Below are 23,117 nucleotides of genomic sequence, written 5' to 3'. Positions count from 1 at the left end.
GGGGCGGGTCCTCGCGGCCCTTCTGGACGCCCATCGAGAACATTCGGGGGCGGGGATCCCTTGCCGATCGGCAAATGTGATGGGTATCTGCCGGGCATGTCGGTGTTGTAATATGCCCGAGTTCGTTTCCTGACAGCCCTCGACTTATCGCAGGTCGATTTATTATAACCACAAAGGTCAGATCACAAGAGGTAGGGCGGACAGGGGGATTTATTCTTATTCCCTAAGTTACCCAGCACAAGAGCCATCGTCCGTATGGCCACACGTCACACTTAATCCGAACACACAGAGGTGACTTATTTTCACCAAGGTGTTCTTACACGACACTCAGATCATGGTAATCTGTACACTTCTACCTGGACTAAGGTATTTCATTGCCTTCCCCCTATAAACATTACAATATTTATTATATTGTATTAGCTAGTTGCCTGTGCCCACACGGGATTCTGAATGGGGTAGGAATGGAGGCGGAAAAAATGCAAATGGCGTCTTCTGTCATTGGGCCAGCAAGCTGGGAGCAAAAATTCGTATTTATTGCCACATCTGATGCAATACAATTGCCCTATTGGTGGTGAGGTGCTTAATTTGAAACTGTTTGTTCGATTACAGGTAGCTTTTTGATGCCTAGGGTCCGTAATAAAAAAATTTTGCATTGGCGTCAAACCAATGACCAATGGAAAATTAATAGTAGGATGATTATATTGTGTTATTTGTTTGTTTATTCATTCTTTGCTGTTTTCATGATGCTTCCTCCTCAGCAAAAATGTCAGTCTTGGATTACATCCTGGCAGTTACTTGCTCCTCAACCAGTGACAAGGTTATCTTGGTCTCAAACTACACACAAACTCTGGACCTGTTTGAAAGATTATGTACTGCTCGGAAGTGAGTACACATTCAGAGATCTATTTTCAACACCTTTTAATTGTGTTCCAGTTTCTAAGCTTGTTAGAATTGAGTAAATGCTGTAATGAAAATTGCCAAGGAAGAGCTCAAGTTATTTAGACGTCAATGAGCTCGTGTTTTTTGCTTCCGCAGTGTTACGCTCACAAATGGTGTGAAAATCAATAATCAAAGAAGATATATTGGAGAAGTAGGATGGATAAAAAACATGCAGAGCGAATCATCGATGTGTGTCCCTTCCCTCGGATTGCCGTTAAACTGGGAGTCCCGTCTGCTAGCATTAGTTGGTGGACATAGAAGATTGCACGTTTTCTTTTTCAAAGAGTAGGTGAGATATCACCTATATCGTGAACCAATTCCACATTCCTGCAAACTTGGTTGAATGTTAGGCCTAGCCAGCCAGTTCGTAAGACTTGAAAAGGGGATCGGCAATTCTGCCTTAAAATCGCACAAATTCTGCTGTCAACTTCAACATCGGTTTAAATGCTATATGGTCGGGAAAATAAATTGTATAGCAGGAAGTATAAATTAATGAAATTATTGCTTGTGATTAAGTCAGCACTAACTTTCTGCTGAACCTCATAGGTATCTGTACGTACGACTCGATGGGAGCATGTCCATCAAAAAGCGAGCCAAGGTGGTGGAGCGTTTCAACAATCCCTCGGTACGCCACCTCACTAAAATGATTCACTTCCTTCATTCGTGAAAATGTCCACTTCTGATAAGAATTTTAACTTGGGAGAAAAAAAGGAGAATTTGAGTCTCTTTAATCCTATGATTTCAGATTGGAAGTTTGGGCCCAAAGCTTCATATTTCCCACCAAGTTGGAGGCCAAGCTGGGTGCAGATTAAGTGGTCCGAATGAGGCATTGATGTTAAATTGTTCGCTTCCTCTTCAATTTAAAACAGCAAGCTAATGCAGCTTCCATGATGATGATATATCAGGAAGGGTCACACTGAGTTAGTGTGATCAATCCTAAGTTTCACCCATCCAATAAATTTGGTCCAAGGACATGTTGTTTAAGGAAAATACTAAGATTTTTTTTAACAGCCACACTACAGACGAGGCAAGGACAGCTGACCAAACATCCCATCTGAAGGATGGTGTGCTCAGCCTTGTGTTTTGTTCACAGTCAATTATGTTTATCATTGAGTTGCCAGCAGGCTGTCCTGTTGCCTTTTAACCATATGCAGAATCGAAAATGTTACAAAGAAGCCTTAATGAGGCTGGGCCATGTGAAGCAGTGAAATGTGAGCTGATGGACATGGTGGGTGAAGAGAGCCTATATAGTCTGTGGGGTATGGTTTATGTTGCATAAATGTCTCCTTTTTAATGACACTGGTCCATTTTAATAAAAGAAAATTATTGCATGGTAAAGCTGCATATTTATGCATGAGGTTCCACATAATAATGCACGACTTCTCTGATGCTCTGCACAACCCTCTCTTCCATTTTACAGATGACTGCATTGTGCCATAAAGTACCGCCATCCCACTGGCAGGCAGACAGGAGCTGTCTGACTCTCTGTTGATCTGGAATTGTTTTATACTGGTCTGACAAATGGAATGAGTCTTTGAAACCTCATTCTTCTTTCATATGGCTCAGGCGTGGGATAGATGAAATAAAAGTTGCTGTACTCTGCCAATCGTGGGCACGTGACATTATGCTTTGTAGCTCCTGGCACATATCCCCTTTTACAGGTTGTGAGTTTGGCAGTCCTGCACTAGATTGTCTGTAATCTGGAGGTTACCACACTCGCATGAAGGCGATTCCGCAGGTCCCCAGGTGAACTTGTTGCTGCTAAACTGGTCAACGCCAGTTCGAAGCTGGTTCAAGCGGCACCATTCCTTCAGGGACATGTCACATCCTGGAGGTTTAGTGGAGGTGGAGAGATATTGTAGATGGCCTTCAGGTTGGTTCGGTCACCACTAGTTAATGTGCCATGTGTGCCTGCCAGACCCATCATCTGAAGTGATGTGGGGTTGGCCTCTCTCATAAAGGTCTTCCTGCTTTTCAATTGTTTGGCAAGAGGGAGGGGGGGGGGGGGGGGAATTCTTCAAAGACTTATTGACGTGGGTGTCCTGAGATGTTAGAAGCTTTGGGTGCTGCATGTCTTTTAGTAGCTAGATGCTTGACGTGATGGTGGTGAATGCCAGCAAGTACTGGGAGGGAGTGGGCTGTTGACTGACTGTTAGCCCTCAGATATGTTGAGCTGCACGTCAGCCTTTTTTGTGTGAAGGCTTTTGTCCGAAGCAGAGACAGTATTCTGCAGGGGCATATATTAATGTGAGTGTTGAGGCTTGGAGGGTAGAGAAGTCATTGCCACAGAGTTTGTGGATCAATTTGAGTCTTGCAGCTACTTTTACTGCTACCTTTTCTGTATGCTGCCAGAGGGTCACAGCCCAATAGAGTTGCACACAAAGGTAAGTAAGTATCTGAGGGAAGGAGAGAGGGATGTTGTTCAGCTTGACTTTCAGCTGTCTCCTTGCTTTGCTATCCTGCAGATGGAAGACGGAGTATGCTGTTTTCTGAACATTGAGACAGTCGCACCGTTGGTGGTAGTAGAGGCTCATTGTTGCAACATCTTTGCTTAGTGTCTTCAACTTTCTCAAATGTCTTGCCTGCATGTGATCCCAAAATGGCAAGATCATCAGCTTAGGCCTACATGTTAACCAGGAGTCAGAGCCTCCATTATTGTGATTGTTTAACCGACTCGACTGTCCATTCAGGAGAACCCAGAAGCAATGATTGCAAGTAATCATTTGGATGTTGTGGACAATTTCTTGAAGAGAAAATCAGTCTACAAGGGCTTGGTCTGTAGCTCCTGGTGTACTGCTCTTCCCTGTGACCCACAAAATAATCTACGGGATCAGCAGAGAGTCACACAGCTGTAGTCTGTCTGTCAGTAGGATAGGGGTATTTTACGGTACAATACGGTGTTAAGACTCTCAAAATGCACTTTCACCGCACACCTCCAATCCTTTGGTTTACTTTTCTGTGATTTGTGGAAACACCTTCCTGAGGTTTTTTACCTCACTCTTCCTTTGAGAGCTTCAAACAGGCTGGTCACCACCTTCTCATGCCATTCTCTCTGTCCCCTACCCATTATCTTTTCTACCTCCATGAATCATACCTATCTCAACCCTATTACTTGCAGGTTATCATTTTTCCTCCTCTTTGCCCATTTCTTCATTTCCTTGTTTTTTGTAAAACTATGGCTCCTTGTCACCACTGTCAGTTTGTTACCTCACTTTTCCATGGGCCACCATCATGTATTAAATAAAATCAAGTTGCACTGCAGTCCATTTAATGAATATTGGTAGTATAAGTTAAAAAGAAAGAGTACCACTTTATGAAAGTATGTCTTGGCTGTCCAAATTTTGACCACTAATGCTTCATAAATCGCTCGGTGATCTAGGTGAACAAGACGATGATGGCACTGTATTGTTTCTATGTAAAGACTGACTTGTTGGGGTTTATACTGTCACACTGCCCAAGCAGAGTCCAGAATTTATATTCATGTTGAGCAGCAAAGCTGGCGGTTGTGGTTTGAACCTAATTGGAGCAAACCGCCTGATCATGTTTGATCCCGACTGGAATCCAGCAAACGACGAGCAGGCCATGGCGCGGGTGTGGCATGACGGACAGAAGAAAACGTGCTTCGTGTACCGCCTCGTATCGGTAAGGATTCGTGCACGTCAATGGAATAAAAGTATTTTCAATGTGGCAATGGCATTATTGGATGACTTGTGTTGGTCACTTCCTGATACTGCAGACTGGGACCATAGAGGAAAAGGTTTTGCAACGTCAGACTCACAAGAAGGCTCTGAGTAGTTGCGTGGTGGATAAGGAGATGGATGTTGAGCGGCACTTTACACAGGGTGAACTTCGCGACCTATTTGTACTCGATGAAGAAACCACGAGCGACACTCACGACAAGTTCGTTCCTCATTCCACTCCTTTCCCATCTGCACACTTGGCTTAAGATACTGGGACCCTGGAGTTGAATGCCATATACAACAACAACACAACAGGCATTTTAAGGCCATTTTCCCTGCTGGAGCAGGGGTTAGCCTTGTGGTCCCCATGACAATCCTCTCCATTTTGCCCTATTTTCTGCATCTCCCCTTGTTAACCCCCTTGCCCGCATTTCTTCTTCCACCATCTTCAGCCAAGTCTTTCTCGGTCTTCCCCGTCCTCTACTTCCTTCTACATTCATTTCCATCACTCTCCTCAACCAGTCACTTTCATCCATCCTCAACGCATGACCAAACCATCTGAACCTCTTTCTCTTCACAGCATCCATCACAGGCTCTATTCCCATCATCTTTCGCAATTCATCATTTGTCTTCCTTTCTCTCAACGATACTCCACACATCCACCGAACCATTCGCATTTCCACCCATTCCAGCCTTCGTTGTTGCTCTACGTTCATTACCCATGTCTCGCTCCCATAAATCATAACACTTCTCACACATGCAGCATACACCTTTCCCTTCAGCTTCAACGACACTCCCCTCCTCATCAGCACGCCACTCAGTTCTCGAAACTTCTTCCATGCACATCTCACTCCAGCATCCATTGCCGAGTCTGATCCACCTTCTCCATTCTGCATGTCTCTGAGGTAGCAAAATGTTTTCACACCTTCCAGCTTCACGCCATCTCCAAGATCCAACTCAACATTTCCTCCATCTGCAGCTCCCTCTGTGCACACCTTACACTTGAATGTAATTGCCACACTGGTTAATGACCCTCTCAGACCACTACATTTTTGATGAACCCACTCAGCGCACATTGTACAAAAGTGGGTGGTCCGCTTCGAAAGTCCGCTTATCCGCTTATCCGCTGCAGCGGACTAACGTTTTCGAAGCGGATAAGCGAATCGGAACAACCCCCGGAAACCGAAGCGGATAAGCGTAAGCGGACTACCGAAAAATTAAAGCGCATCGCAATTCGCCAAATCAGCTGTTAGCCTGAGCCGTTACTCTAGAATTGTGAATATTTATTTAAGTGAATAATAAGTGAAAACTGAATATTTTATTGGACGCTAGAGCGGCAATAACGTCAAGATGGAGAGATTTCTGACTCTCCAGCCCAGCGGCAGTGCCAGGGACAGGCACACGAGCGACGCAAACCAGCAGTCCCAGCACAGCGACATCCACAACTCGGCGGTCAACATGATGGGGGACGTGGAGGACAGTCAGGAGATCTGCGCCCTGACCCCTCAGCTCACGCGCAGCGAGAGCAGGATGTCGCTGGACTCAATCGAGTCGGCTGAGATCAACGTGACAATGGACACAGACAATTCCAGCCTCAGCCAGAAGTGGAGGCACATCGCCCCCTTCTTCAAGGTCGTGGACAGCAAGGCCACGTGCACCAAGTGCTCAAAGACACTCAAAGCCCAGCCCGGATCAAGTTCAAACTTGAAGGTGCACTACCAGAGGTACCACAATGCCCAGCACAACGACCTCAAGGCGGCCCTCGACGGCGGCAGCAGACCCGGCCGCCACAAGTCCTTCCAGGACATGGCCGGCGCCAGGAGGCAGGCCAGCATCGAGGAGACCTTCAAGGAGAAGTTCAGCCAGAAGAGGTGTCTCGACCTTTACTATAGGTAGGTAATTTTATATTTTAATTAAACTCATTTTCATTTGTCAACTTAAAGTAAGAATATATTAATAACTTCGGAATAAATCGGTCCGTTCTATTCCGATTTAATCGGAATTTATCGGATTCAATCGGAGGCACGTTAATAATTATAAATTCAATGTTAAAGTTTTTTTGACTGTTCAAAAATATCTTTCAACAATTTATATGTCTCATATAAATAATTTATATGAGACATATAAATTGTTAAGAGTTTTCATTCATTATATCAATTTATAATAAATTGATATAATATATAATTCAGGTCCTTCATTGGCTGCATGAAGCCCGCCTCGGAGACAGACAACGAGCACAACAGGGCCCTGTGGGCGTACGCCTGCCCACAGTTCAAGGTCCCCTCCCGGCGGAAGCTCACTCGGGACATCAGGGCGATGGGGGACCAGGCCAAGGCCGACCTGACGGACCTCCTCGCCAAACAGGAGTTCGTCGCCACCACGGCCGACAGCTGGTCGGCAAGCAACAGGGCCTTCCTGGGGATGACGGTGACCTGGCTGGAGAGGGTCACCTTCGAGGGGCAGTCCGCCGTCCTCGGGATTAAGGAGATCACCGTCAGCCAGACGGGCCAGTACCTGGCAGAGGCAATCTCCGAGCTGCACGATGACTTCGGCATCAAAAGAAAGGTGTGTAAACTCTGTAGTTTTAGAATTTAAAATTGTTTACAAAATTTATTTTCAATAGATTACAATTAACAATAAAAGTATGCGTTTTTTATGACAGTGTTTAAATATAATAGTCAAGATTAATTAGATTATTCAGGCAACTTAAAATGAATTGTTTTAGCAAAGTATAATGTGTATTAAGTGACGTATTACAGTAATACGTCACCTAATACACATTATATTTTGCTAAAACAATTCATTTTAAGTTTTAAAACTTTTAATATTAACTGTAAGTGAAAAATGAAAATAAACTTTGTTTTAAAACAGTATTTTGCTTTTCAGGTTGTCAGCACCACCACTGACAACGACGCCAACTACATCAGCGCCTTGAATCACTACGGGGCCCTCGGGCGCGATGACGAGCAGCTAGACGTGGTGGAGGTGGACCCAGAGGTGGTGCAGACCAACACCATCCTCGTGGTGGACGCCCTGGAGGAGGTGGACCAGCAGGAAGAGGTGGTGCACGTCCCCAAGCATCGCCGCTGTGCGGCACACACAGTGAACCTGCTGGCCTCCAGGGACGTCGAGAAGGTGCCCGGCTGGAGCGCCCAGCCCAGGCCGGCCTTCACCAAGCCGGCCGCCAAGGCCCAGGGCCTGTGGAACGCCCAGAACAGGAAGACAGTGACCGCCAATGACATTAAGACGGCCCTGGGCAAGAAGCTTGTGACCCCCGGCGTCACCAGGTGGAACTCTAGCCACGACGCCTACAAGTGCCTGCTGACCGAGGTGCTTGACATGGACAAGAGGAACAACCTGAACCAGATCTGTCAGCGGCAGCACCCCCACCCCCTGCCGCACATCACGGAGGATGACGTGCAGATCTGGTCGGAGTACGTCAAGGTGACCGCCCCCCTCGCCGCCTGCCTAGACGTACTCCAGGGCGAGGAGAAGGCCTACATGGGGTGCCTTCTCCCCCACCTCCAGGTGCTCAAGGACTCCCTGGAGGCGCTGTCCATCGACGGCAGCATCGTCCACGCCCAGAACCTGGTGGCCAGCCTCCTCCAGCAGCCGTCCTGCGCCAGGAAGGGAACAAAGGGCTTTGACGGCAGGTTAGTTCTTATATTATTATTATATTTTATCACAACGAGTTGAAAATTAATAAGTGCTTCTTTCTTCTTATATTATATTATTATTAAATGATTAAAAAATCCTTGCCGGTCTAATGATTCATTTGAAATGAATTAAAATCAGTTGAATGACATTTAATTTTTCAATTTACAAATCTGAAATTATTTGACATTTGTTTTATAACTTTTCTTTTACTTCAGGTTCAGCCACCTCTTCGTGGACATGGACCTTTTGATGGCCACGGCGCTGCACCCCCAGCACAAGCTCGCCACGGTCAGGGCCATCTGCAGGAGGCAGAACAACGACGCCATCTGCGACCTGGTGAGGGACAAGCTCATCAGGGACCTGCTCGCCCTCGTCCTGCCTGACGAGCACCTGGACCCTGCCCCCCAGCAGGGACCCCAGCCTGGCTCGAGCAGTACGGATTACCTGTTCGCCATGGAGGAGGGGCAGCAGGAGGAGAACCTCGAGGAGAAGATCAGGGAAGAGGTCAACAACTGGTCGAGGAAGCCGCTGAGGGGGAACCCGGGGCTCTCGCCCAATCTCTTCCCGCTCGAGTTCCATGATGCTTGGGTAACTCTATTTCTCAGGCATAACACGCCGCTCCCGAGCTTTGCCTCGGTCGAGCGCGTGTTCAGCTACGGGTCGGACATCCTCAGGCCTAAGAGGTCGGCCCTGGCTGCACCGAACTTCGAGGCCCTCGTCTTCATGAAGGGCAACCTCCAAATCCTCAAGAAGGCCCACAAGGTGGAGGAGGAAGACGAGGACTAGTCAACAGACTGCTAGTCTGTTGACTAGTAGACTCTCTTGTCAAAGAAAGGACGGGCAAATTGATTTTTCTTCAATGTAACTTGCATATATTAAAATTATATTTAAATTAACTGTAGAGTAGAGTAGAGTCGAGTGGAAAACTTTATTTCAATAAATTTTGAATAAATTTTATTTAATTAAAAATGTATATTTTTGATCTTAAAAGCTTTGTTTGTCTTTGTAGTAGTTAGAAATGGCTATTTAGGCTTAAAAAGCATTAAATTCCCTTTAGAAACGTCAAAAATCGCTTTAAAAACGTCGAAGCGCTTTTAAAAAATCGAATCGAAGCGGATAAGCGGATAACCGGTAAGCGGGCTAAGATTTTCGGCCGCTGAAGCGGATAAGCGAATCGGACTACACGGGCTGGCGGAGCGGATAAGCGGTAAGCGGACTTAAAATTTTCCGAATCGCGCCCACCTTTAACATTGTACATTGAATGGAGTTCACTCCGACACCCTTCCTGCACAAAGCACACTTCCCAGTTCTTTACACCTCACCACATGCTTTACCACTTGCCATCACCTTCGTCTTTCCCATATTCACCTTCAGACCTTTTGTCTCCATACATTCCTTCCACTTGTTCATCTTCTCCTTCAGTCCATCCATACTTTATGCAATCAACACCAGATCATCTGCATACAACACCTCCCATGGCAAACCCTCCTTTACGTTCCGAGCCAGCACCTCCATCACAGCTACAAATAGTAGTGGACTTCGTACCAACCCCTGATGCACTCCCACCTTCACCTCAAACTCACCACTGTTCCCGTCATTCGTCCTTACAGCTGTGCGCGCTCTTTTGTACATTGCCATCACTACTCTGATCAACCATTCCTCCACTCCTAACTTACTCAATGCCCATGTCACTACTTTGCGTGGAACCGTATCGAATGCTTTCTCCAGATCAACAAACCCAAGAAACAACTTCTTCCTCTTCCTCCATGTACTTCTGCATCTGCCTTCCAATAAAAAGCATGTCTGTCGTTCCTCCTCTGCATATACTGCATTGATTTATGCTAGCAAATTAATGATTATGTATAGTGTCTTCTAATATCCCTGCCTTATATATGAAAGGTGTACAAGATCATATGAAAGAATGTAATTCTTCATTTCCTTCCCCAACTCCACCACACCCCTCCTCCTTTCCCCTTGCCCATAGATTTCGCTGCCGTCGTTGTGTGAACGGCATCCAGGTGCGCGCACCTCCAACGGAAGCAGACTGTACGTCAGCCCTATCGCAATGGCAGCACAGTGCTGAGAGGCGCCACCTGCCAGACACTGCACTCCGTGCCGCTTGGGATGCCGGCATTTCCTTTGTGTTCCATCAACGCTCTCACGACACTCGCACTCTCGTGTGAACCCATGTGTACTTTATCCTAAAGGCATTACATTTTTAGCAAGCGCTTGCATTCCTTCCTGTGGAACCACTCCCGCAGGCCTCAGGAACCGAGTGAGAACTTTGGGTGGAAACTTGTTTTATAAACTCAGAAATGCAGCATGCCACCAGGCAAAGGATTGACGAATGGTATCACAAACCTCCACCATTGTTGGAATGGTGAAAGTGATCTACTGTGTCACAGTTGCCATAACGATGGCTTGGTTGAGAGTTCGCCGTCACGCTGCACTTGCAAGTCTGCTCCATACTGTAAAGCAAATGAAGTGCTGTTTTGAGTTGGCCGTTTAAATTTCCCACTTCTCCTTGCAGACAGCTTGGAGCAATGCTGGCAGACTAAGTCGAAGAATTAAGATGTTGGTGATGAGGAATCTAGCAAATTCTGACCTTTGCTATCCACATCAAAAGGATCAAACTATATTATTGAACCTTTTGGAGAGAAAGGGCTATGAGGAGGACAGGGGTAGGTAAACTTGATGATGTCGACTAATGTGTAAAACGACTGAAACGGTTTGTCATTTATTTGTTCAATGTAACATACTTCCCAAAACGATGGGGGAATAAAATTTCTTTTTGCATCTTTTATTTTTACTTTTTTTTTCACACAATTCATAGATTCACGTTTTCTCTTCTGGAAAGTTCCGGCAAATGATGGCGATCCGTCTGCTTCTCGGGATGTGTTTTCCTTCGTAATAGGATTCTTCGTTCTTTAGAATTTCGTGAGTGAACTTGTATCGCACTTTATCCCTGAGGAAGGGAGATTAAAAACTGACATGATCTTTTGCACAGTGTACACATATCTCCAATCATGGAGAGGTGAATAATGTTTGCATAATGCAAGGGTCTAGGTCGAGCCCAGTGGTTTCCAACCTTTTTAAACATAAGATCACTTTTAGAATCGAAATGCAACCCAAGATCTCCCCTTAAAAAATTCTACTTTACTATATATATATATATATATGCTTATGCATAACACACCTTGTTCTTAGTGTGACACCTGTGCTTGCACACTATCTGAGTGCTTTGAAGTCTGGGTCCTCGTTTGAGATGGCCAGTCTCATACAATCCATCAGATGGACATCTGTGAGATAAGGACGATACTTTGTGAGATGGATTTTTCCCAGATGAAATCATCGTCTGAGATATGTGGAATTAGAGTAGGCCTTCACCTTGAGTGCACAGGAAGTAAGAAGAGGGTACTTCTCTCTGTTTGAAATTCCCCAAAACTCTTTCTCCCTTGACCTAGCTTTCAGCTCTGTCATCTTGCATGGTGATTATCTCCATGTCACGTCCACTGCTCTGGTCAAACACCTGCTGAAATTTTGCTCAGTTCTCCAATGTCCACTTCAAGAAAATTATTTGAGACAAAACGATTTCTTCCATCTCGTCTCCCTCCTGAAATTGTCTGTTGAATTCCTTTTCCAATCGTCAGGTGGTCATGCAATTTTATTTTTATGGAACACTTCTTTGGTGTTTTGTAGGATTTTCTCCAGATTTGGGAAGTGTCCTGTCACCTTGTTCTTTAACTGTGAGGACCACAGGCCTTGTTTCAACTTGAATGCATTCACTGCACTGATCATGTGTGACAAGTCCCTGTCCCTCCCCTGCAGTTCGTGATTCAGATCGTTAAGTTTTGCCTATATTTGATTTAGGAAAGGTGACATTTTCAGGAATCAGATCTAAAAATCTCTGGAGGACTTTTCCTCGACTTAACCACTTCACATCTTCATGAAGGATGAGCTCACTGCAGGTGGCATCGAGCTCATCGAGTAACAATTTGAACGAGCAATGGTGCAAGCTCTAGCAATAATTGAGTTGACGATCTTGATAACTGTCATAACATGAGAAACGTTGATATCCTTGCTCGCTAGCACTTGTTGGTGGATAACACGGTGCTAATTGACAAAGGAGGCAAATGCATGATCATTTCAGCAAAGTGCAATAAGGCCTGCATTGGCACCCAGCAATGTCGGTGCACCTTTAAAATTCGTTGTAGACATCCTCGCCTCTTGTCCTCTAAGTGGCAAAAGAGAGAAAGTCGTCCGTTGTTGCTGAGTCTTGAATGCTATGCAAATTAAAACAATCAGCTGGGCCGTATCCATTGTGTATACCGATGCATCAAACTGCAATGAGAAACATTCACAATCTGATGTCTTTAAAGATAAATTCACAGTATTTGATGAGACATGTCCTCGGACAGCGATTCCACCCTTTTGGCTACTTTTGAAGTGGCATGCTCTTGATGGCTGTCGTAATTTCATCGTTGTTTTTCTTTCTTTAAACAAGCTGTCGGCAGTAACCGTCATAGCCTCATTGATTAACTTCATCGGTGAATGGTTTCTTATGTTTCGCCAGCAGGTGGCTAATGCGAAAAGATGCCTTCTTGGACGGGCCCGGCTTCTCGCTCGTCATTTTGGATATGAGCAACCGACAACTGTATGGCAGCCACAGCAGTACAGCAACTGCATCATTAATGGATAATCAGTTCGTTTAAACGCAAATAATTTCTGATTGACCTGTGCGCCCACATTTAGCTCTTTTAAAAACTCTCCAGCAGCTTGCGTGTGCGACCCACAGCCACTGCAGTTTCAAATACAACCACCATACAACCACGACCCTTCCCATACTTTTTTTTTAAATGTTCAGATCGACGAGTGAAGATTCTGGGATCGACCTGTCAATCCCGATTGCGAGGCTCCAGCTAAACGACAAGGTAGCAAGGTTAGCAAGTCCCAAAGGGTATGAGCAAAATGGGGAGTGGGGTATAAGTATATATACAAAGATCTGATGGAGCACATCAACTGGTTCTGATGGATCTTTGTTGTGACTTTTTTTTTTCTCGATGGCTCCTTGAAACATTTGCAGCTGAGTGAAGGGTAGCCCATGACCTGGAAGATTCTCTTAAAATGTCCGGTCTCGCACAGACTCATCACGCGGTAAAGCAGGGGGTTGATTTTTCTATTACTGGTAGCCTATTGCACAAAGTTGCAAACATTTTACTCACCGCATGATATAAAAGGAGCGCCGTTTGAGCAGCATATCCATTTGTTCAGCCGTTCCTTCATGTACGAAACGCATGACGCAGGTGGACAGCAAGCTGAGGCCAGCGATGGTGTTCCCACAGAACTGCATCGACACCAGAACATCTTAGCTGATACCAACATTGCTTATTAACTGGGAAAATTCCTTCCTTATGTCTAAAGCAGAGCATAATAGAGCCGATGATACAAAAGGCAGGAATGGTCTTGTACCTGTTGAAGCACCTTTTCACTCCATCTATCAGTCATCTACTACTTCTTTAACGGCCACAATTATTCCTACGTCCTTGTGGGGTTGACCGGGGGAAGCTTGTCCCAAATCTTCAACGAACCAGTCCTGACGACGTTCAATTAAGGTTATGCCAGAAATATTGAATTTTGGCCATGGTGCTTGCGATAGCTCATCTGCTCTTCATGAAGGACACCATGACATGTTTAACGTCCACCAAATAATGCCAGCACATGGGACGCCCATTTAACGTCAGAGGGACGGCACACCCATTGACGAATCGCCCTGCCTGTGAACCACCAGGATGACAGTTTATCGCTGGGATGAGATTCAAACCCAAGCCAGACAGCTTAGAGGTGAGTGTGCATACCTCTCGGTCTAGGCCATCCTGTCGGGCCCCCCTTTAGTCATTTACTTACAAAGAAGAAATGGGTGAATGAATGAATGTCACCTTGATGCTGTCGACATGTGGTTTGATGTACCCATGAGCATCCAAATCTAGGATGTGGATCAGAGGGCTGACTTCACTTCTTGTTCCAAATGCTGTCTCACAAACTCTATGCAACAGAGAGGCAGCCTCAGCACTCCATTTCTCCCGCTCTATCTCATGATAGCCATGGATAGCCTAAGAGAAGAAAATCCTATTAGTTTATACAGATCGGTTGCAGGGCAGTGCAAATTGGCCACAGGCTTTTACTTTCTAAACAAGGGATATCAAAGCTTATGGAACAGCAGAACAAAAGTGTCAACAGACAGTGTGGCGAAGGAAATAGGGACAAGAATGTAAGTGAGGATGAACCACAGTACGAATAGTTTCAGTTGAAAGGGGGAAGGGTCTCAATCGGTGTCGTAAAATTGGGACACCATGAGGTAGGCAGCACACGTGAAGGTCCTGGAGAGAAAAGGCAAGAGACAACAGATTCGGGAAGTTCTATATGTGAGAGAAAATGTGACTGGGGGGGGGGGGGGTGAATGGAGGTGACCAGCGAGTTTAGACTTGGTGACAGTCATAAGGCAAGTCTGATAGAATGTGTGTGACAGTTAGAAAGACAGGTGAGGACAGCAAGAGCAAGCCGAAAATAGACCTAAAGACTGCAACGCCACTAACTTGCTCATGATAAACAAAAAGCTGACCTTCACATTCAGACTTTTGGCCTAAGATGGTGATGACAAGGTGGGCCTTAAACGTCATTGCTTTAAGGGTGGCAAGATGGAAAGCAGTAGCAGTGGTCTACTATGGAGAAGCATATTCCATGAGACTTCAGAAAAGCCTTGAGGGTGGCACAGCTACTCCCTCCCTCATATTGTAGGCCTCCAACTTCAGAGGACAGCAAAGTGAGGGATCCTCCGGTAGCCTCTGAATCTCTTGACATTATTTGTCTCGTGTAAACTTTTCTTGCATGCAGAAGGTTGGAAACTCATGTATTTTCCAATGCAGCACCTGGCTTTGGAGGCTCGCTTGGCGATATGATCTGCCCAATAAAGATGAAAGCTGATGGCGAGTCCCAGGAGCTCCAGAGATGAGAGGGTAACCACAGAAATAAACTATTGTAGGGTTTGCCAGCTGCTTGTTATGGAGATACAAATTGAGGATTGTTTCTTTCCTGCATTACAGGACATTACAGGATGATGAACAGTTGCTTATTTTCACAAGATCTGCAGAGAGGGATGCTGCTGCAGTGTAATTGGCAGTGGGAGACTTTGAAGGTAGGAGGAGGGAGAGGTATGGTCAGTGAGGAACTATCCTGCACAGAGTTGACTTATATACAATGTGGCACAAAGTACAGGGTTTCCACAAATTACCATTCCAAATTCAAATCATAATAAATAAAAAAACGATGAAATGGGATATCACAATGTGGTTTGCTGCATGTGAAAGAATATTCCTCAAAGTTTTATTTACATTTTTTTTTGGTGCCAGGAGTCTCCTGATACACGGTAGATGACATTTGCTGCATATGGTGCCCCCACAAGAAACAGCGCAATGTGTTTCCTGGTTTATAAAGACAAAATCATCTAGATGGGTTCAACAACGCTTCAGGATGATCTATGGAAGAAAGCCAAGCATGAGTGGTGAGGATGTTGAACACACTTGTGAGTCGTTCGAGCGCAGTCTCTATGAGTCCTTTAGGACTGCCACCATGGAGCTGCAGCTACACTGCTCAACAGTACATGAAGTGCTGCACACGCGATTGCAGCTGTACACATGGAAAGTTCACTTAAACCGGACGACTGCATGCGATGAATCACATTTTCAGTGGATATTTTGGAATGCTGAGACGGAGATGACGGATTCCCATGACGCGTGCTCTTCTCAAATGAGTTAACCTTCCATGTTTTGGGAAAGTTAACAGACATAATATCATGATTTGGGGCTCTGAGCCTCCACATGAGGTCTGAGAACTTGAGCATGACAGCCTAAAGGTTAACGTGTTGTGCGGCCTCATGCATCACCGAGTCATTGGGCCATTCTTCTCTGCTGAAGCCACTATAAAGTCTGACAATTATTAGCTGAATATGTTGGAGAACCTTGTACTCCCGCAATTGGTGGATCTGATGGAAAGAGGTCATTTACCAACAATACAGAGCTCCCCCACACTGGAGTCTTATAGTGCACAATTTCTTCAATGAACACTTCAATGATTGATGGATTGGGTGCGACGATCCGAAACTGTGGGCACCACGTTTGCTGGACATAACGCCTCTGGATGTTTTTTCATATGGTTATGTGAAGGACCTGGTGTACCGAACGAAGCTTACCGATATTGCAAATCTGAGGAATAAGATAAGGGCTGCAATCAAGACCATAAGTGTATAAATGCTGAACATTGATGAATGTTACACACATTGACGGCTCAACCTGCCTGTGAAACACTGGGATGACAGTTTATGGCTGGATCGGGATTCAAATCCAGGCTGCACAGCTTAGAGGTGAGTGTGCCCTGTTGCAATTGTTGATTCCATGCTTTATTTTTGATTAGAAGAAAGGTGACATATAACATGGATTATCAATGATTGCCAATGTTGCTCACTCATTTACATGTTTAAAACAACAAAATAAAATTGTGAAAGGAAGCCTTTGAGAAGTTAAAGAACACAATGAATGCATGGGTTCCAAAACAACATTTCCTGGCAAAGGTGGAAGTAGCAAAGACAGGAAATAAAAGTAGAGCGGTATAGAAAACAAAGACCATTTTCCAGCTGTGAAAGGAGTACGAATGGTGCAGTACAAACAGTGGCAGAGGGAGCAGACAGACATTGTGCAAGGGGTAGAGCATGAAAAGATCATGCAGAGGGTGCACTGATCAGAGACCTGACAGAAGGTGGAGTTTGTGAAGATCAAAGGCAGGACTGTACGGAGAGGGCGGAGCGTGATAAAATACAGAGGGTGGAGCGAGAAGATTTAAAGAGGCGGGGTTTCAAAGAAAAACAGTGGGGGTGGAGATTGAAGTGCAGAGGCAGAGCGAGAAGGTTTTAAAGAGGCGGGGTTTCAAAGAAAAACAGAGGGGGTGGAGATTGAAGTGCAGAGGGCGGAGCGAGAAGGTTTTAAAGAGGCGGGGTTTCAAAGAAAAACAGTGGGGGTGGAGATTGAAGTGCAGAGGGCGGAGCGAGAAGGTTTTAAAGAGGCGGGGTTTCAAAGAAAAATAGAGGGGGCGGAGATTGAAGTGCAGAGGCAGAGCGAGAAGGTTTTAAAGAGGAGGGGTTTCAAAGAAAAATAGAGGGGGCGGAGATTGAAGTGCAGAGGGTGAGGCGGTCAAACAAGTGGCAGATTGAACAGAAATCAATAACGAATGTGACGAGGAAATGTCATTTATTCAATAACGAAATGCTCAAGGTCAGAGCGGAGCAAGAAATCGAGTAAATAACACAAATCAGAGGGAGATAAGCTCACATCGTCCCAGTGGTCGAACTGGTACTTCATTTTCCGAAACGAAGGCTCCACTTCGTCCAGTAAAATCTGCTCCTCTCGCAGACTCACGAACTCCTCACAGACACCGAACCCGTCGGGCGGTCGCGGCACGGAAGGCGCGGCAAAGCGGCGGCGCTCGAAGGGTCCGGGAGCGGTGGGTCGTGACACTTTAGCCTTCGCTAACCAAGACACGCGGCCTAACTGGGAGCAAACAGTCCACGTCATAGTACTAGTTCGTACCTTTCTTTCCACAGTTATATTGTCCGAAGTGATACACCTCTGCCATTTGGGTTAAGCGCACACAACACCAACAGGCAAGCCGCCTATCATTACAAATGGGCATTACTCTACATACAGTACGTACAGTAAGCAAAATGACGCGGGTAATGGCAATCCAGCTTCTGTAATCTACGTGACACCTATACACCGTTCAACTGGGCATGCCACGGTGACAGATTTACAATTGCGATTATAAATTGGAGTGTGTGAAACAAACATCTAAAATTCGGATTTGGACCCGAACCTCTGGAATGTCCGTCCATCGTCCTCGGTATTCGTCCTCGACCTGACACGGAAAATGGTGACGGGTGACGTGAAATTGAGGGAATGAAAACTGCACTCTGAATTTCCAAGCTGTCTCTCTGAGCCGGCTGGGACTTTCGCAATTTAATTTTGCATCAATAATGTGAATCGAAAACACGTGGGGTCGATTTTTTTGACCTTGACCTAATTTAAGGTCATGACCTAATTATGGCCATTTTAACATTTTCACCAAAACTCGACTTGTCCGATATTTTTGTCCGATCAGAACGAAAATGTCCTCTCTAGTCTCTCGATAACATAGAGCAAGGATAATTTACGTTTAATTTACATCATACCCCTCCGGGTTAAAGGTCAAGGCCTTGCGCCCCTGGGAGTACTAAACCACCATTTAGGTTTTCTCCCTACTTCTGCCAATGTATGAGCACTTTCGGAAAGAATTGTTGCATCAATAATGTGAATAGAAAGTGTGGGTTGATATGAAAAGTTGACCTTGACCTAATTTTAAGGTTAGGACCCAATTTTAGGCATATCATCATCAAATAAGGTTGTTTCAACCTCAACGAAATTGCCTTCCTTAGCCCAGAGCAAGGCACAGTTAGGCTTAATTAACATCATTCCCCTCCGGGTTAAAGGTCAATGTCAAATGGCGGTTTGAAAAAACCAGTGTTTTTTGTCATCGCTCAATTTTGTCAACGTGGAATCTCAAAGAACGCTTGGCCTTCCAAGTTGTTCTTCCATCACAATAGTGCACCTGCACTGAAGTCATGCACCTGGTATTTGATTAATGTCCTTGACCTGCCTTTTAGGGATTGTGACCTAATTAACAAAAAAACACCTTTTTGATCATAACTTGAATAATTTTCGTCTGATTTTCATGATGTTGAGTTTTTTGGAGAGACTATAGATGTGAACACTTTTTCTTAATTTACACTCTATCCCTAAATGTTGAAGGTCAAGGTCATATGGCAGTCCGAAAGAAATATGCCATAATTGTATCATGGGCCAAGGGTACGTCGCGGGCAATCGCGAAGGGTAAGCCGGGGGAGGTTTACCCTTGGGGATTGCTTTGTGATCCCAGATATCTAGCTTATAATGTTTGTTCAGGATATTTTAAAATGCAATTCCTGTTTTCACATTATTTGGTTCCTCCTAAGAACACAAGGGTAGTCCAGCATGCACACGAGATTTTTTGAATGTCCATTAATTTCTATTGTTCGACATTTTCTACAAGCTATGTTGTAGAAAACAGTCCAAGTCCAAACAAAATATATAAATACGGAAAGCCACGTCTTGTCTCCCGTCCCTTCTTTTCTATACTTTGCCACATGGCACATCTACTATAAAAGAGAGCCGTTTGTCTGTCTGTCTGTCTGTTTGTCACCATTTTTCTCAGAGATGGCTGAACGGATCTTCGTCAAACTTTCAGAAGTTCATCAGTGAGTGTCTGTGAGTGTTTTAGGCCAAAAAAACAAGACGGTTCACAAGAATTTTTTCTCCTTCTCATCCACCTCCCCCAAAACGGAGGGGCCTATCAAAGCAACCTCTCCCCTTCCCCCCCCCCCAAATATGTACATGTGGTATATCTTACCCCTCCCTCTCCCCTCACCTCTCGCACCCCTCCCCATTCCACTCCATTCCTCACCCCTCCCTCTCCTGCCTCCTCCCACCCCTCCCTCCCCCCACCTCCTCACCCCCCTCCCCCCGGCAACGCCGGGTACTCCTGCTAGTACCATATAAAGGGGACTTTTCTATGCCCCTGGCATTTCCCCCAAAAATGAAGTGGAACAAGAGAGCGGATGAGTTCGTGAATGATGTCCATTAAACATCAAAATACATGTGAAACTTAACAGTAATGATAATAATGGCTTTCCTTAAAAGGAACTTCAACCACAGGAGGCCAAAAAGCCCATCAAACCAACTTCTTTCCTGGAAGTCCTCGCAGTGTCCATGTGTTTTCTACCTCTCCCCCCCCCCCTCCCCTTTCCCATGCCTCCTCCCTCCAAGCCCTCTCCCTCCCACAGATCTCCCGATGTCCCTGTTCTCTAATGTTGTACTTGTGTGCTTCCCTCTCTCTCCTCATCTTGTCTCCCGCTCCCTTTATAATGTATTTTATGTGTCCGTTTTTTTTTTTGTGATTAATGTTAGCTCTTACACGAGCCTCGATCTTGTATACGGAAAAACCCAAATAAAACAACCTGCACAGTGGCTGCCAACCTATGGTTATTTGTCCGTGCTGTGTCCTTTTTAAATATGAAGCTTCAAGCAAAGGAGCAGCACATACCATTTTAAAAGTATTTGGTATGATTTGTTTGGGGCTATCAACCACTGACCTCCCAGACTCAGAGCAGACTCATTCTAACCATTACACCACTCAATTACCACCATTAGACAAAGTCTGATTAAATGATAATCGAAACTCGAGTCGAATCCACGCCATTTCGAATCCACACGCTTCCCAACTAAAGAAAATTTAAGAGACAGCAAAAAAATTCCACCAGGAATGACCCAATATGAGGAAAAAATTTATCTGCTTTGACCACTGTGACCCGAAGAACCCCAACCACTGGGGCATTAACCGGGGGTCAATTCAAAAAAACAAAAACATCGTTACATATTTCATGCCTTCCCCAAATGTTGATTGCATCTATAAGAAAAGTTTCATTAAAACATGTTTCATAAATAGCCCTGAGAAGGCTAACGGTCATTTCTTGAGGTTGGAGTTCAGACCTCTGAATTTTTGTGGGACCCCCCTGGCAATTCCCTGATCCTATGGGAGCCGCCCTGATACAAAATGGAAAAATCGAAGACCGAGCGATCATGCGGACCATCGAGTTGAAGGGTTGTATCTGGTTTCAGATCAATCGGTTGGAAAACAAGGGATGAGTCGGCATTCCGATGTTTCAGGGACCCTCCATTATCCGAAATCTAAAAATCTTAACCTGATGGATTGTGTGGGCTACTGTCTTGTATTAAATGTGTCAAGTTTCAGAACAATCAGCCAGGTAATAAGGAAGGAGTAGCAGAAAATAGCAAAAAAGTGCAAAGGGGCTATCTACATATTACATAAGCATAGAGTGCAACAATGGTAAAAAATAAAAAGGGTCACTTTTTGCGCATGTAATAAGTAGATGGAAAATATATATATAAATACGGCCGCGACAGATTTTGCGTATGTATTTTGTATATGGTTCCAAAGCCCATTCAGAGGTCACGATTCCAGGTGCTGTGCACAAAGGAAACTATTTACGAAACAGTCTCCTCTCAATGGACCGCAAATGTCTCCTTGTCCTCTGCAATGTAATCCAAGCATCCTCCGGCATTGCCGACGGGAAAGCCACGAGCGGACCTTGAAACATCTGGAGCCAAGTAAGGAAAATAGGCAAAGCAGCAAACGTCGCTCTCCTCATGTTTCATCCCACCACACAAACCGCAAACATGAGTCCTCGTCCTCAACCACCGCTTTAATCCAACCACATGGCCGTGGCGCACACACTCACAGATGCCTGGGCAGGACGTTATTACATTTATTGGGGGGTTCAAAGTGCAATGTCCATTTCAAAGCACCAGCCAGCTGATTGGTAAGATGAACACACCCCTGCTGTCACTCTCATACGCGGTCAGCCTTGCTACATCACCAATGACACAAATAAGAAGCCATCTTTCCCAAGTCTTTCACTCCTTACACGTTACTTTGCGAGCAGCGTGATTTGCTTGTATGCAATGAATGAAACCACAAAGTGGTTCACACACCGTGGTTCACACATAGGAGCTCACAACCACACAGTGGTTCACACACCATGGATCACACACAGGAGCTCACAACCACACAGTGGTTCACACACCCACAGGGGTTCTCAACACAAGAGCTCACAGCCACACAGTGGGTCACACGCCTACAGGGGTTCTCAATCACACAGGAGCTCACAACCACACAGTGGTTCACACACCTACGGGGGTTCTCAATCACACAGGAGCTCACAACAGCACAGTGGTTCACACACCTACAGGGATTCTCAATGGCACAGGAACTCACAACTCACAGCTCACAACTGAAATGTTAAATTAATTTTACGAGTGAGGTACCCGTGCTCTGCACGGGTGGGAGGCCATGATCAAACAGACAATACAGAAATGGCGAATGCTAAAGCATGAAACCAATAAATTCCACATTCCTGTAGCACCTTCAGTCGCATGTCAGACATGGACAGCAAGTTCGGGAAGGACTTCCTTGAAAAACGTACCCGTTCGCAAACAAATAGGTACGTGTGTTCCATACCCAGTCAATGGCGAATCTGCATATGGCGATCCGCGAATTCACGTTTAGAAAGGAGAAACCGTCACATCATTTCATCATTCACTTGAACCCGATATCTCTTTTTTCATTACAAACAGCATTACTCCAATCATAAATGAAATAACATTAATATAAAAAATGAACTTTTAACAACATTCGTGACATAAACAAATATTTAAATCCTGATGTGAAGTTCTGTATGGCTGGGTGAATACAATTACGAATTCAAAATCGTAATTGTATTCACTCAATTCCAATCATCAATTGATACTTTAACAAAACGATTAACACGATTAACATTTCACGATTTAACATTACGATTGAATGACTGTTGTATTTGGATATTATCAATCCCGCATTGCCGTCATCTGTCCACTTCCGCATTCGCGGTAGGTTCATAATTGTCATCAAAATCTAAACAGTATTTGCAGACTTTCATAAAAGCCACATCACTGTTCATATCGGTAAATATTATTCCATCGTGTTTGGAAAAACTGGAAAATTGGAAAATTGGGGAAATTAAAAAAACAATATAGCCTATTTTACTCCCAGGGGTCTCAGGAATACCCACCCAAAATATCGTTGCGATCGGTTGAGCCGTTTTTGCGG

The 23,117-nt window shown here is 45.0% G+C and overlaps 3 protein-coding genes across 4 annotated transcripts; 2 read left to right on the top strand and 1 right to left on the bottom strand.

The window, feature by feature from the left end:
• The first annotated feature begins 710 nt into the window (after nucleotides 1-710).
• On the top strand, nucleotides 711-4,885 carry LOC144888997 (DNA repair and recombination protein RAD54-like). The gene is made up of 4 exons (XM_078768798.1): nucleotides 711-882; nucleotides 1,486-1,564; nucleotides 4,402-4,581; nucleotides 4,676-4,885. Exons 1-4 carry the CDS (start codon nucleotides 764-766, stop codon nucleotides 4,883-4,885), a joined length of 588 nt encoding a protein of 195 aa, XP_078624924.1. The 5' UTR covers nucleotides 711-763.
• A 1,306-nt stretch (nucleotides 4,886-6,191) lies between these two features.
• LOC144888996 (uncharacterized) lies at nucleotides 6,192-10,459 on the top strand. The gene is made up of 5 exons (XM_078768797.1): nucleotides 6,192-6,511; nucleotides 6,809-7,184; nucleotides 7,506-8,272; nucleotides 8,492-8,780; nucleotides 10,295-10,459. The coding sequence occupies exons 1-5, from the start codon at nucleotides 6,192-6,194 to the stop codon at nucleotides 10,457-10,459; spliced, it is 1,917 nt and encodes a 638-aa protein (XP_078624923.1).
• A 541-nt stretch (nucleotides 10,460-11,000) lies between these two features.
• LOC144888991 (alpha-ketoglutarate-dependent dioxygenase alkB homolog 7, mitochondrial-like) lies at nucleotides 11,001-18,238 on the bottom strand. 2 transcript variants are annotated; one of them, XM_078768794.1, is made up of 5 exons: nucleotides 17,654-18,238; nucleotides 14,213-14,386; nucleotides 13,499-13,620; nucleotides 11,473-11,575; nucleotides 11,001-11,241 (listed from the first exon to the last, which is right to left on the bottom strand). In XM_078768794.1, exons 1-5 carry the CDS (start codon nucleotides 17,894-17,896, stop codon nucleotides 11,236-11,238), a joined length of 648 nt encoding a protein of 215 aa, XP_078624920.1. In that variant the 5' UTR covers nucleotides 17,897-18,238; the 3' UTR covers nucleotides 11,001-11,235. The 2 variants fall into 2 exon arrangements, with proteins under 2 accessions (XP_078624920.1, XP_078624919.1); XM_078768793.1 differs by lacking the exon at nucleotides 11,473-11,575.
• Between the last annotated feature and the right edge of the window lie 4,879 nt (nucleotides 18,239-23,117).

The sequence above is a fragment of the Myxine glutinosa genome, unplaced genomic scaffold (genome assembly GCF_964187855.1).
Source record: "Myxine glutinosa unplaced genomic scaffold, kmMyxGlut1.1 SCAFFOLD_479, whole genome shotgun sequence".
In the NCBI taxonomy this organism is placed as follows: domain Eukaryota; kingdom Metazoa; phylum Chordata; class Myxini; order Myxiniformes; family Myxinidae; genus Myxine; species Myxine glutinosa.
The sequence above is the reverse complement of the archived record's forward strand: the minus strand, read 5'-3'. Positions and strand labels throughout refer to the sequence as shown.

Excerpts from the sequence above, each read along its gene's own strand:
- LOC144888991 (XM_078768793.1), bottom strand. The coding sequence starts at position 17,896 with ATGACGTGGACTGTTTGCTCCCAGTTAGGCCGCGTGTCTTGGTTAGCG. Across the intron at positions 14,387-17,653 it reads AGTTCGACCACTGGGACGAT|GCTATCCATGGCTATCATGA; the intron begins GTGAGCTTATCT and ends TTCTTCTCTTAG. Across the intron at positions 11,242-13,498 it reads CGCTCCTTTTATATCATGCG|GGATAAAGTGCGATACAAGT; the intron begins GTGAGTAAAATG and ends TCCCTTCCTCAG.
- LOC144888997 (XM_078768798.1), top strand. The coding sequence starts at position 764 with ATGTCAGTCTTGGATTACATCCTGGCAGTTACTTGCTCCTCAACCAGT. Across the intron at positions 1,565-4,401 it reads AGCGTTTCAACAATCCCTCG|AGTCCAGAATTTATATTCAT; the intron begins GTACGCCACCTC and ends CTGCCCAAGCAG. Across the intron at positions 4,582-4,675 it reads TCGTGTACCGCCTCGTATCG|ACTGGGACCATAGAGGAAAA; the intron begins GTAAGGATTCGT and ends CTGATACTGCAG.
- LOC144888996 (XM_078768797.1), top strand. The coding sequence starts at position 6,192 with ATGGACACAGACAATTCCAGCCTCAGCCAGAAGTGGAGGCACATCGCC. Across the intron at positions 7,185-7,505 it reads ACTTCGGCATCAAAAGAAAG|GTTGTCAGCACCACCACTGA; the intron begins GTGTGTAAACTC and ends TTTGCTTTTCAG. Across the intron at positions 8,781-10,294 it reads AGGAGAAGATCAGGGAAGAG|GTGCGCGCACCTCCAACGGA; the intron begins GTCAACAACTGG and ends AACGGCATCCAG.